The sequence below is a fragment of the Mytilus trossulus genome, chromosome 3 (genome assembly GCF_036588685.1).
Source record: "Mytilus trossulus isolate FHL-02 chromosome 3, PNRI_Mtr1.1.1.hap1, whole genome shotgun sequence".
Taxonomy (NCBI): Eukaryota; Metazoa; Mollusca; class Bivalvia; order Mytilida; family Mytilidae; genus Mytilus; species Mytilus trossulus.
The window spans coordinates 48,222,260-48,235,130 of NC_086375.1; the positions used below are offsets into that span (position 1 = coordinate 48,222,260).

Below are 12,871 nucleotides of genomic sequence, written 5' to 3' on the forward strand. Positions count from 1 at the left end.
TAAGACTAAAAGAATAGAAAAACAAAAACAGATGTAACAAAAACCAGTACTTTTTTTATACTTGTATAACTTGTACCAGGATTGCTTTGACATCTAACGGACTTTTTGTTTAAGACTTGTTTTGGACCGTGGATCAAACGTCATCTGGAGCAATTTAGGATTACACTTGGCCAACGATACTGTAGGAGTGTAATCGATTGCTTCAGATAGGTACAGATGAAACATTTTAATGAATAAACAACACAACTATGATCTTTTTTTTTTTTAAATTTCTCACAATCAAGTCCAATGAATGTATACAAGTGTTTTACATAATGCACAAGATACGAATCATACATAGTAATAAGACGAAGCATCGCTTTAAATCGTCATTCGTTAAAGGTCAAATCGTAAATCATATTATACCAGAAGTTGTATTATATATGTGTAAATGTTAGAAAATTAGTATGGAAACAATGAACTAATAGCGATTAGTGTGCATGATTTTACATTTTGTGAAAAATACGTTACTCAAATGCACGGTATTGCGTCGCCGAAGACGTAACATTTAAGGGCATACGATACAGTTACAGGGAAGGTAATGACGTTGCTAACGTAATTTGTTATTTTCGCGACGTCAAACTGTGACATATCGGGAAAAGATGCATTTTTCGACTGATTTTTATCATTCAAACTGATTTAATTTGAAAACGAGTTCATGGACCCCTATTTTTCAAAACGGCATTTGGTTTCAATTTTCAGGGAGATTATGTGACCCAAATTTTATCAAACTGTAAATAGAGGATTTTTTTTAATTGTGATAAACATGCAGTAAAAAATTACGTGTTTTCCTCAATTCATGAACATTTTGATAAATTTGAGTTATTTCTAGAAAAAAATTGCATATTTTTTAAAGATATTCATAAAATACAGAAATTACCGATTATTTAACAAAAAACAATTTGTTTTTATCTTTTAAACCAAAAAAGTTATGTCTTTCTTTCGAAAAAGAAATTACGGCCACAAATCTGAATTTCGAGCAAATATACAAAATTTCGACCTCATTTTACTCAAAAAGTAGCACATGAAGGTATATTTTTTATTACATATTTGATTTAATCAGGTAAAAAATAGCCTATATGCAAATTTTCATGAACTTGTAAATACAGGATCAAAACTGTATCGTATGCCCTTAAGTATATGCACCCCAAAGTAAAAATAATACACCAACTAAGATAAACAGTATACAAAAGACTTATCTTTCAACACTGAACTATTGGAAAGTGTTAGAAAATTATTTGAAATACACAAAGTAACTACAATCCTTATTTCTATATATTATAAACTGTGCATTTCTTGGTGATTTTTGCAGATTGAGCAAATGAATTTCAGAAATAACCATTCTTATATTGTTAATTTGGTCCTTCGAATGTACAAATACATACGTATTTCACTAAGACTTTTGAAAAAGACAAACAAAGTCTTTAATAATAGATAAAAGTCCTGAGTTTTGACAATAGCTACATAACTATGATCTCTTTTTTTCAAATATACCTTCCTTTTTCTAGCTAAAGTTTCCGGTACATTGGCCTAAAATGTTAACATATAAAGGTATGCAGCTTTTTTTAAATAAGAAACCAATATCAAATTCATTGAAAAATAACAAGAAAGAGGTCACTATCTCATCAAAGAGAATCATTAGCACCGAGTAAATTATCCACCGGGACAAATACATACATACATGATTTTTCTCACAAATTTTAATGAATTATTGAAAACGAACGATATGATTTTACTGTGTGAAGTCTACAGATAAATAAACAAACCAACATGGGAGTGATTCCAATCTGAAACTGGTATTTCACACAATACCGATGATGTATAATAATGATTACAACTTACTATAGCATTATAAGACTTTTAAAAAATGCGGACATATAAAAATATACTATTTAATTAAAGTTTCTTGAATAATACATTTGGAACAAACATGAAAACTAACAAATTTTAAAATATAGATACGTCACATTAGTATTATGAATTAGTCTTAAAAATAACCATTATTCGGTGTGGGTTAACTACTGGATAACATGGTTACTATCATATATGTGCACAGTAAAACCAAAACGCTCGGCAACAACTGGCAGGATCCGCACGTGGTTACAGCACTGTAATGAGAGAGAGAAAAACCATTCTGATATTTTATTTCAAGTTGATTAAAAGCGTTAAAACTTCATTTTACTGATCAGAGCTCGATCCAATTAAATTTCAATAAAAGAAGGTGTAAATCTTCTTGACGATGTGAAGGGAGTGTATCAAGGTCTTCTATGTCATTCAGAGGCAAGAAGACGATAGGTGAGGTGAGGTTGGATGAACATGTTAAATGAAAACCAAGACAGACACAAACTTATCATAGACATTTTTTTCATCCGAAATAAGTTTACAGATGTATTGATATTCATTTACATACAATAAGTTTCTACAATATGCAGCACAATTAGGATTTAAAAAAAAGTGAAGTTGGTATCGTAGATTTCTCAGCTTTACTATGCACTTGCTTTCTCATTTGCATTCATAAGTGATGTAATTAACTCAACTTCCGAAGCAAGGTATGCCGGCTTTCCGGACATTCCCGAAGTCCTGTGTTTAACTTTGATTGCCGAGTTTATGAGCTTCGGTCCTTGCTTGGGTTTTGCTACTTAATTATTAAATATTAATATTTTCTTTCATTGGAAATCCATTACTTTTAGAAAAAAGATTATAAATATTTATACTTTACCTTAAAGGTGGTATTAATTTCAGAATCTCTCCTTTCTGTTTCGTCAGCATAAAAAGTTCACCTAAAATTATAATATTAAAACATGTCATACTAAAAACTTCACGATCTAATGTTATACCAAAAATTTTTTTTACAGAATCTGGTCCATATCAACCGTATCCTCATTTTCCAGTGTAAGTCAACATTTTAGTCCTTCGTTCCGGGCGATCTACTTTGGAAATTCTCGGTTGCATTGATTGCCAATTTGTTCCGTCGTCCCAAATATGCTTGAAATACTTAACATTGGTGTTTAGAAAACGCGAACCAGTCAATCAATCAACATTTTCAAAACGTTTGTGTTCTTAATATCCTCTTTTTCTTTTCTGCCATATTCATGTTCACCAAAAACGTATATTAGAAGGATAGGGAAGTCCCGATACCGCCTTGATAATATTCGAGAAGTGCCGCGTCCTTGATCAAACATATTCTTCACATTGGTTCTTGATTGAAAATAAATATAAATAAGTTGTTCAGTCGTCAAAAGATACTTCATTTATTACAAAAAAAAAGAAAATAACACCAAATATTTTCGTGCGTCCGAAGCGTTTTTCTGGATTGATATCAGAAAGGCTCTAACTGTTGTTGGGATGTACAAGTACCCGGCCACGCCCACTTGTATTTTTGTCCATCTGATGCGTTAAGACTTTTTCAACTGATTTTTATAGTTCGTTCTTATGTTGTACTGTTATACCACTGTCCCATGTTAGGGTAAGAGTTTGGATCCCGGTAACATGTTTAACCCCGACACATTATGTATGTATGTGCCTGTCCTAAGTCAGGAGCCTGTAATTCAGTGGTTGTCGTTTGTTTGTGTATTACCTTTTTGTTTTTCGTACTATTTTAATACATAAATAAGGCCATTAGTTTTCTCGTTTGAATTTTTTAACATTCTCATTTCGGGGCCTTTTGTAGCTGACTATGCGGTCTGGGCTTTGCTCATTGTTGAAGGCCGTACGGTGACCTATAGTTGTTAATTTCTGTGTCATTTTGGTCTCTTGTGGAGTGTTGTCTCATTGGCAACAATACCACATCATCTTTTTTTATATCAACTGCAAGAAATGTGAAAGCCGTGTATATATACCTGACCAATTATATGAGCAATAGAGACAAAACAAATAGCAAAAATTTCAACATGTTTCATAAACATCCAGAAGGCCAGGATGAAAAGGCAATGCGAACTCAATATTGCTTTTGTTTTCTACTGTGTATTCATTTGTTATACTGTACATTTGATAGAATTATCAGCATTCTGTTTTCTTTTCAGTTGAATGTGTTTTTCTTTTAAATTAGACTTAAGATAAAACATTCTTACCTTCACTGTCAGTTGAAAATGATTGTAGAAATTTTCCCGGTGTATCTCGGGCATCACATGGACATTTATTTTGTGCACATTGTGCCAGATTATATTTACTATTGGACTCGTTCAACTTTAATCTGAACAACTTTCTGCAAAAATAATAAATAAAACAAAATCTTAGTGGTGTAAATATTTTAATAACTTAAGGTAGCACAATACAAAGATTTTTTTACTTCCAATCACTAACATTTGAAATGCTGTAACTTTCTTATGAATGCATAGAAAATAATAAAAGAGGTACATATAGATAGATAAAAGATTAATCTTTTAAATGAATGTAATATTTTTATTATGCAATCATTATGTAATCAATTATTATGTAATTAGTGGCAAAATCTGGGTAAGGTCACTTGAATGAATTTAGCTCTTTCATCTCTTTAACTATACAGAAAATTTTAACGAAATCTTAATCAACACATCATGGGCTTCAAAAGGGTGTCTCAGATTGTCTCTATGGTATTCTATTCTCTCATAAATCTCCAATTAGTGAAACATCCTAACCACATAAAAGAAGATAATGTTTAATTAGGTGTAAAATTTGTTCAATACATTCTATCTGAAATCTGAGACACCCTTTTGTAGATAATGGCCATAGGAACAACATATAATAAAATCAACCCTCTAGGGATACCTATGCAGAAGCTAATTTCATTTGAAAATGGGAATTTGGTGAAAAATATTTTAGACACCATTAACATTATAATTGGTGTCATAATTGTTGCATAATGCTAACATTGCATTGATTTGAAAGAGTGATCTGTTAGCTATCCAAAACTACCACTTCTATAAAATTTCAAGCATTATTAAGAAAGTAACAGCATTTTAAAACTTGGTTGTTGGAGTTATAAAATCTTTGTATTGTGCTACCTTAAGCAACACTTTTTTGTTATTCAAGCAACACACATCACATTAAAACCCTGAACATTCTATATCAACAAGTTTCCTTCACCCTAAATCGCCTTATTAAATGTATGCACATGCATTTCAGAATAATGTCATATGTTTGGTTTCAAAACGGAAATGTTATCATTTTAATAGATCGTTTCTCTTCAACCATATACCTAAATATTTGATTAAAATATGTTTCATTATCTTTTTTTTACATTTATATATGAATAAATAAGAAACACTTCTAGCGAGAAAACCTCCAAAACGTTGTCGACGGTAATTATTCTTGTTGTTGCGTATGTTTATTGTCTTTATGTTATGCTAAAACACCATTGTACAAGGTAACAGGAGGGTTAAGCGCTCACAAACATGTTTAACGCCTCCATTTCCTTTATGTGCCTGTACAAAATTCAGAGGTTGTCGTTAGTTCTTGTCTCTCATATTTGTTTTTCGTTATTGTTGTGTTATAAAGTATAGACCGTTAGTTTCTCAATGTAATTGTTTCCTATTTTTCATGTTGCCTTGTATAGCCTTCTGTACGGTATGGGTTTTTCTAATTGTTGAAGAAATTACGGTTGCCTATAACTGCTTACATCCACTTCATTTGAATTTGGAGGGTAGTTGTCCAATTGGTAATCATACCACATTTCCTTATTCTTCTATCAAATTATATGTTGTAATTTATTTACAATTGAATTCCGGTTGTAAATTGAATAGTGAATTACTTTTTATATTATTATCTTTATTCACGGGGACATATCAATAGCATACTCTTGTCATTAACATAACATACCCAGAAACATAATCACCAAAAATATACTGTCCAAAAAGACTTGAAAATGCCTTTCCCCTATAGACATAGCCACCTACTACAGCATGTCCCATATCACCATGTGGGTAACTATATATAGGGCCCTCGTTATCTAAAAAACAATGAAGATCGAGCAAGAGTTGACTATACAGTGTTATACCATTAAAAAAATAGAATTGAAAGAGGAAGCTGTTCACGAAAGGTCAATATTGGCCCTACAATTTCATGAAATTTAAGTATAGTCATTATATATATTTGATTTACAAATATGCAAAAATACAGTCTGAATATGTGCATGTGTCTGTCTTTTCGGGAACCTGGCCAGAAGTTGTCTCTTGTCAAATAGTTTTTTTTTTTAAATTTGGAGTAGTTGGTGTAGATCGAGGATCTTTGATAATGTTTGTCCAATCTATACACGTTTTGGGATAGTATATGTTAACCTTTAGATGTCTTCTGTATAGTTGGGTAACTATCTCATTTATATATGAACAACGCATTTGTAAACCAATATAGAATTAAATTCATAACAGTGTGGTCGACGGTAAAACGTTTGTTAGTAATTATACTGAAAAATTCACCTATAACTTACTTGTTTGTCGTTGGCGATGATGTTATGCTCACTCAGTCTATCAGAGGCCTTCGAGTGGTGATTTAAATAATCACTTGTTAACACATTTTGATACATAAAATAAACTTTCTTTTCACAAATCATTTAAGGAATTTGTTTTAAATATTTTTTTTACCATCACTTACTTCAGTTTCACTTTTAAGAATGATAATGTTCAGAGCTGATAACAATAAATAATGATAAAAAAAAAGTTTATTCATTGTAAAAAAAAACTCAAACTTTTAAGTAATGGGGACCCGCGTTATTTCACAAAATATCTTATTGATTGAGAGAACAAAATCATTTAAGAGTGACCTTCTATTTATTCAATGCTTACAGTTTTACCAATACAATACCGTAATTGCATGCAAAGTTTCACCAGGTTTAATCAAAATAGCTTTCTTATTATCCAATATAAACTTTCAAGTACGAAAAAGACAGGGCAGAAATATATTTTGTCTATATGTTATGTACTTGCACAACTTTTGAAAGTGGATTATGCATTCGTTCTAAAATAAGTTTTTAGACCAGATAAGAAAGTTAAAAGATGACATTATTCTACCGCAATTGTTAAATAGCTTTGACGTCCGAAAAAGATAATCAATCAACACATGCATTACAATTTTTAAAGACAGTATGTCATTCTTTTTTCAAAACACAAATTCCTGATTAGTATTTCGAATTATTTTATTTAGGCGTTGAGAACCTTTGGTGACCCCCCAGTTTAAATGTCTATATACTAAGGACGTCGTGAGCAATGGGCGTTATAGACGAACGTTTGAACCTGATCTGTCCCAGTCAATGGGAAATTAAAGTGCGCCAATCAATGTCCACAGCCACACTGTTATGAATTCTATTCTAATTAAAATATAGATTTCTGATTACGTTATTCATATTCAACGCAAGTTATAAAGATATACTAGATTATTGCACACTCGGAATGATTTTTACTAATATATGTCTTAGTTGAATAGAATTTGTTTCTGAACATCAAAAGCCAAATTCAAAAGTCTATTTTTGGGAAGATGTATTCGTTCCCTATATGGATATTTCGTAATGTATATAATTGGAATAGAGGGTTTGCCAATTAATGTACCAAAACTGTCCAGAGCAAACACTATGTCGAATATATGTTTGATTTATATAGGTTGGCATTTTAAGAATTTCATTTTTGTAACAAAGTTTAAACATTAGGATCCTTCTTCTTTAAACCAGTAATGACATTTTCTGGTATGTGTTAAAAAGAAATTTTGTATATACCTATTGTTTCATTTTTTGTTCTGTTAATTTTTTCAATAGAACCTTCAAAAATGTTCCATCCATAATTTTTCCCGGGTTTAATTAAGTTTATTTCTTCTGTATCTGTATCACCAACATCACCACAATATAGATAACCAGTGCCTGTAAACAGAAAGTAAAAAGCATTATTCTTTTTAAGGTATCGTCATACTATGCTGCTAATTAAAGATGATTTCTTTGAAAAGTAGTTCAGTATTCCGTATACCTTATATTTTGCTACAACGTACATTGAATTGTCGAAAAGTTAACAATATATGTATCTATATCGTTCTTTGCTGTTAGTGTGTTTGAGTTATTCGTTTCAACATCCATATCGATGCTAGGACTGATTAATATAGGCATACTTACCAACTGTAAAACGTATTTAGATAAATACAGTTTTTGGTCAAGGTAGTTGGTTCTAGTCCAATCAATCTAATTAGAATATTGATCTCGAAATCAGAGATCAATATTTTAATTAGATTGTAGTCCAATCAACTTGAAACTTTGTACAAATGTTCTTCTAATTTTAATGCCAAATTAGAGTTTTGACCAAAATTTCACGGTCCACTTGATTTGAAAATGAATGTGCGAGTTGGATGTCCGTGTACTATGGACACATTCTTGTTTTGTACTGTCCTTGTGTTAATGCATTGTATAAGCGTTTTACATACCTTTATCAACACTACAGCGCCACATATTTCTGGCTCCTAGAGCAAATATTTCTGATCTCCACGATGCGTTTTCAACGAAAGGATTGTTTTTAGGTATTGAGTAAAATAGAAGATGGTCATCCACTACTTCAGTCTCATCCACGTTGATTCGTAGAATTTTACCAAGTAGACTTGAACTACAAAAGAATATAATGTTCATACTAGATTTCTTTACCGACAAAAACATCTTGAAAACATCATCTGATCCTGAATTAGATTATAACAAAAAAAATCTATATTTTGGTGCTCGATCAAGATAGACTCGAAACGCATGAGATTTGTTTATTGTTGATAGCTTAACGTCCAGTGGCAAATATGTCGTACACGTATAGGATGAAAACAAACTAAAAATCAATACAATAGGTAAATCCTGTAATAGAAATTGTCTGCGATGAAGGTCGGGGTATTTTGAACTGCCACTGGTAAATGCGTGTAAATTGACGTTTATTTTACTTGCAACAGGTCACCTTCTGACCCCTCAATTTTTTTCTTGCAAGGGTTCTTGCGACACATTTAGTCTCATCTTTTTTTAATTTGTTCGTACTTACTTTCTTATGGGTGAACTAGATATTTTTCTTCAATATTTCACATTTTATTTGCTATGTACGATACAATATGTTTGGCAAAATTACACAATTCTTACCAAAACTTAAGTGCAAATCACATAAGCATACCTGCTCTGAGCAAACGATATATTTTTGTTGTCAAGTGATCCTCCATCTCCAATGGACACATACAATAATCCATCATTACCAAATAAAGCCTGTTGATATAAAAGGCTATCGAGTTATACTAGAGCGTCTATAACCCATATCAAAGTGGTAGATTGGTTATTGTTTTACTGTAGTTAAGCACATACTAGAAAACAGTTATTCATGTGGTATAGAGTTAACATGGGGTGATCATTTTCACACTCCCTCATTTTTAGTCATATTTTCCCACTTCTCACTTTTTCCTTTTTTCAAAGATCCCATATGTTTACTCCCTATTTCGTAAATTCCCATATGATTATACAGCCAGTTTATAAGACATGAGAGACGACGATACACTCCATAAGAGACCATAGAATATCCCGAAAATGTATACTAGTATTAAAACAAATGGAGAAAAGGAAAGAATAGCCTCGAAAAGAAAGAAGAAAAATCCCTTAGTGAGTTAACAAAGACACCAGAAACAACTATCCAACTACTTCAAAATCTTAACAGACGGAACACCCAAATACAGACACATACAAAATATGAACAAGGTACTGGAACGGTTTCAATGATTTATTGTAATATCATGCCTATTTCTGATCTAATGCTCTGATGCATATAACTTCTGTTATACTAGCTTTGTTTTGCTAATGCGACGTAAAGCAACCAACAATCAATCAATCTGTTATACTAAGAATAGAGTGTAACTATAAGTATAGCGGAATAGAACAGATCTTAAATCTTATATACATGCATATATAACCATTAAAAGGTTTATTATTGTGTCATGTGTTTTTGCCAGAAAAATAGAATAAAAAATGTCTTAAAAATATGGACATTCCATGCATATAAACCAAATGTAAGTCCTTCATATGATATATCACAATTCAAGAAGTACAAAAAAGTTTTTTTAACATACAGATAAACCATTTGTTTCAACAAAAACTTTTTGTATGAAGAGAAAGGTTTTACCGCTCAAATGTGTTGTAAAATTAAGTAGAAAATGCTGTAATAAAGTTACATTTTAGTAAAAAAAAAAAGTTAATTTATATCATATGTCATTCTTCATGATCACATTACATCAGTAAAACATGGACATTTAACATATTTTTTTAAATGTTTACAAATATATATACCTGTCCACCATTCAACTTTTGGTTTGCCTGTTCAACAGCTAGAATTATATCTTCTTTCAGTAGATCTGGTCGGATTTCAAGTTTTGAAACGACAGCATATTCTTTTCCATTGATTATACGAATACTATACGTAAATATCTGTTTATTACTGTGAAACTGTGGATGCAAGGCAATGCTTAGTAACCCTCTCTCATCCCAAATACTGTTAGAGATGTGGACGTCATTTGTTAAGTTCACTAAAGGGTTTGATTCTCTCTTCCAATCTTTGGAGTATATATGTACAACTCCGGTTTGTTGTGCCACATAAAATTTTCCATTCACAGAATCCTGTTCTACAAACACAGGACTATTGATATCGCCCACTAGTTTTTTTAAACAGTAACAATCTTCCGATTTACACATGGATTCCAATGTTACAATCAACACGATCAATAGACGACGAAAACACATAATATTCACGTCCATATTTGTTCTTAATGAAGAATACAACAACAATAGTATAACAACAAATATCTGAAGTAAATATGAGAACTAGTACACCTGTCCACTGATCCGGATCTTACCTTGTCATACAATATTCCGCACTTATTAAATAAAGTCAACGAGATTTTAATCAATGATTAACTTTTTATCATAATCCTCTGTAATTGGAACAGCTGCCGTGTGGAATATCATAATCATATAGTCCTTCTAAAAAGATTTCTCAATAAATATAAGAAGTCAACTAGAAGATTTTTTCAGCAAACACGAACACCATGTTTTACACGCTAAAATAGTTTTTCTAATGAGTTCAACCCTGGTTCATCTAATTTCACTTAAAAAATCTAAGAGATGTTTAATTTCTTTCGGTTGAGTAAAGATTGCGAAACAATACAATCACATCTAATGTAATTTAAACAATTTGAATAAATCTGCAAAACAAGAGATATATAAATACATGTACTTTCGTTTTTACATTACTGATAAAGGTTAGTACGCTTTTAAATTACAGTTGTCATTATGCCTCGCACTTTCTCCTAAAGTGCAAACTTATAAATTAAATTCACGTTTAACAAATGATGAATATATAATTTGCTGTGATCTAAGTGTGCACTTTATTCAACAGAAAACGATTTAATGTATCGGATATATTATGGAACACAGCGGCCTCGATTTCTTTTTCTGAAAGTCCGATTTTTATTATATTTGTTTAAGGGGGTCATATGCACAGTTCCTTATTTTATTCATATGGGGTCATGAACCCTGTGAGAGTTGAATGAGTAAGTACACTTTTTGCATGTAAAAATCCTTGCATCTGCTCTCTTAAGCTGATGCAAGATCTTATGATAGCAACATTGCTACCTCTAAATAACCTTATTTTCCAGAGTTTTATTCCAAATTTAGCATTGTACAATTCAACCCGGACAATTTTCCTTGCAGAACATACATATAGTATTAATTGTTGATGTATTCGTCCTGAAAATAAATGGAATATTTGCCAATGGACGTTAATCAAGCAACAATCAATGTATCTATCACATTGCGATATTTGATTCATTTATATTTTTGCTACTTTTTTACTATTTGCTGTAATTCTATTTGTGCCTTTATGGTGTTAGTCGTTATTCTTTTTATTGTTTGTGAACGTGAGTTTTTCGAAAGTTCATTGAACACTAAATATGATGTAATGACATTGAGAATGGAAATGTGGAATGTGTCAAAGAAATAACAACCCGACCTAAGAGCAAACAACTACGAACCTATTTTGTCAAAGACCAGAAAACATCAAATTGCAGACACTTGAAATTATTAGTCTGTCGTAAATGGTGTTTGGCATATATTAAGGTGGTGTCATTGTACGATGTGTTCTTCTCTGTTATGAGTACATTTCAGCATCAGTGTGCGCCTATGCTATGACGTGGCGTCCTTAACATTTCTCAAAGATCTCCTCCTCCGAAACTGTTTGCCCAATTTAAATAGAATTTAAGATGTTTGATTCTTAGGGTAGCAGGCTTGCTTAAAGTTTATAAATTTTATTCCAATATTGGAATCAATGTCGCTACCATGATTAAAATAGGGTATATGACCTATAATGGTGTACTTTTTTTTAAATTGTTTTTTGGATGGAGAGTTGTCTCATTGGAACTCACACCACATCTTCCCACATCTATATATGGGTATTATGAAAATTTGGTAAACCATAAAAGATACAGAAAATCTGACTTCGCATAAAACGACAATGACCTTGGTCTTTGACCCAAAACATATATGATTCTTTCCTTCTTTCCGATATCTTTAATCTGTATAATTTTCATTTGAATCAAGAAAGGTCAAATCAAATTACCGTAACTTGAACTATGATTTATTGACAAAGAGAAAATCAATGGGCCTTTTTTCCCCTTCCATGTGCACAAATTTCAATCTTATATACATGGAGCAAAATATACTAAAGTTATGATCCAGAAAACATTTGATTCAGAAACACAGATGATATGATTACTAAATGCCATCGAAATTCTAAACATTCAAAGTTCTATAACAATTTTTATTACAGGAAGTCTTATTTCATAATAATAAATATGCAGTCTTAACGAATGGAAACACTTGGGA

General features: G+C 31.5%; 1 protein-coding gene across 1 annotated transcript; it reads right to left on the minus strand.

Annotated features, from left to right (window-relative positions):
- Positions 1-1,915: 1,915 nt before the first annotated feature.
- Positions 1,916-10,980, minus strand: LOC134711691 (HHIP-like protein 1). Its single transcript, XM_063572467.1, has 8 exons — positions 10,283-10,980; positions 9,126-9,214; positions 8,413-8,588; positions 7,721-7,861; positions 5,836-5,965; positions 4,110-4,243; positions 2,759-2,819; positions 1,916-2,147 (listed from the first exon to the last, which is right to left on the minus strand). The coding sequence occupies exons 1-8, from the start codon at positions 10,745-10,747 to the stop codon at positions 2,054-2,056; spliced, it is 1,290 nt and encodes a 429-aa protein (XP_063428537.1). The 5' UTR covers positions 10,748-10,980; the 3' UTR covers positions 1,916-2,053.
- Between the last annotated feature and the right edge of the window lie 1,891 nt (positions 10,981-12,871).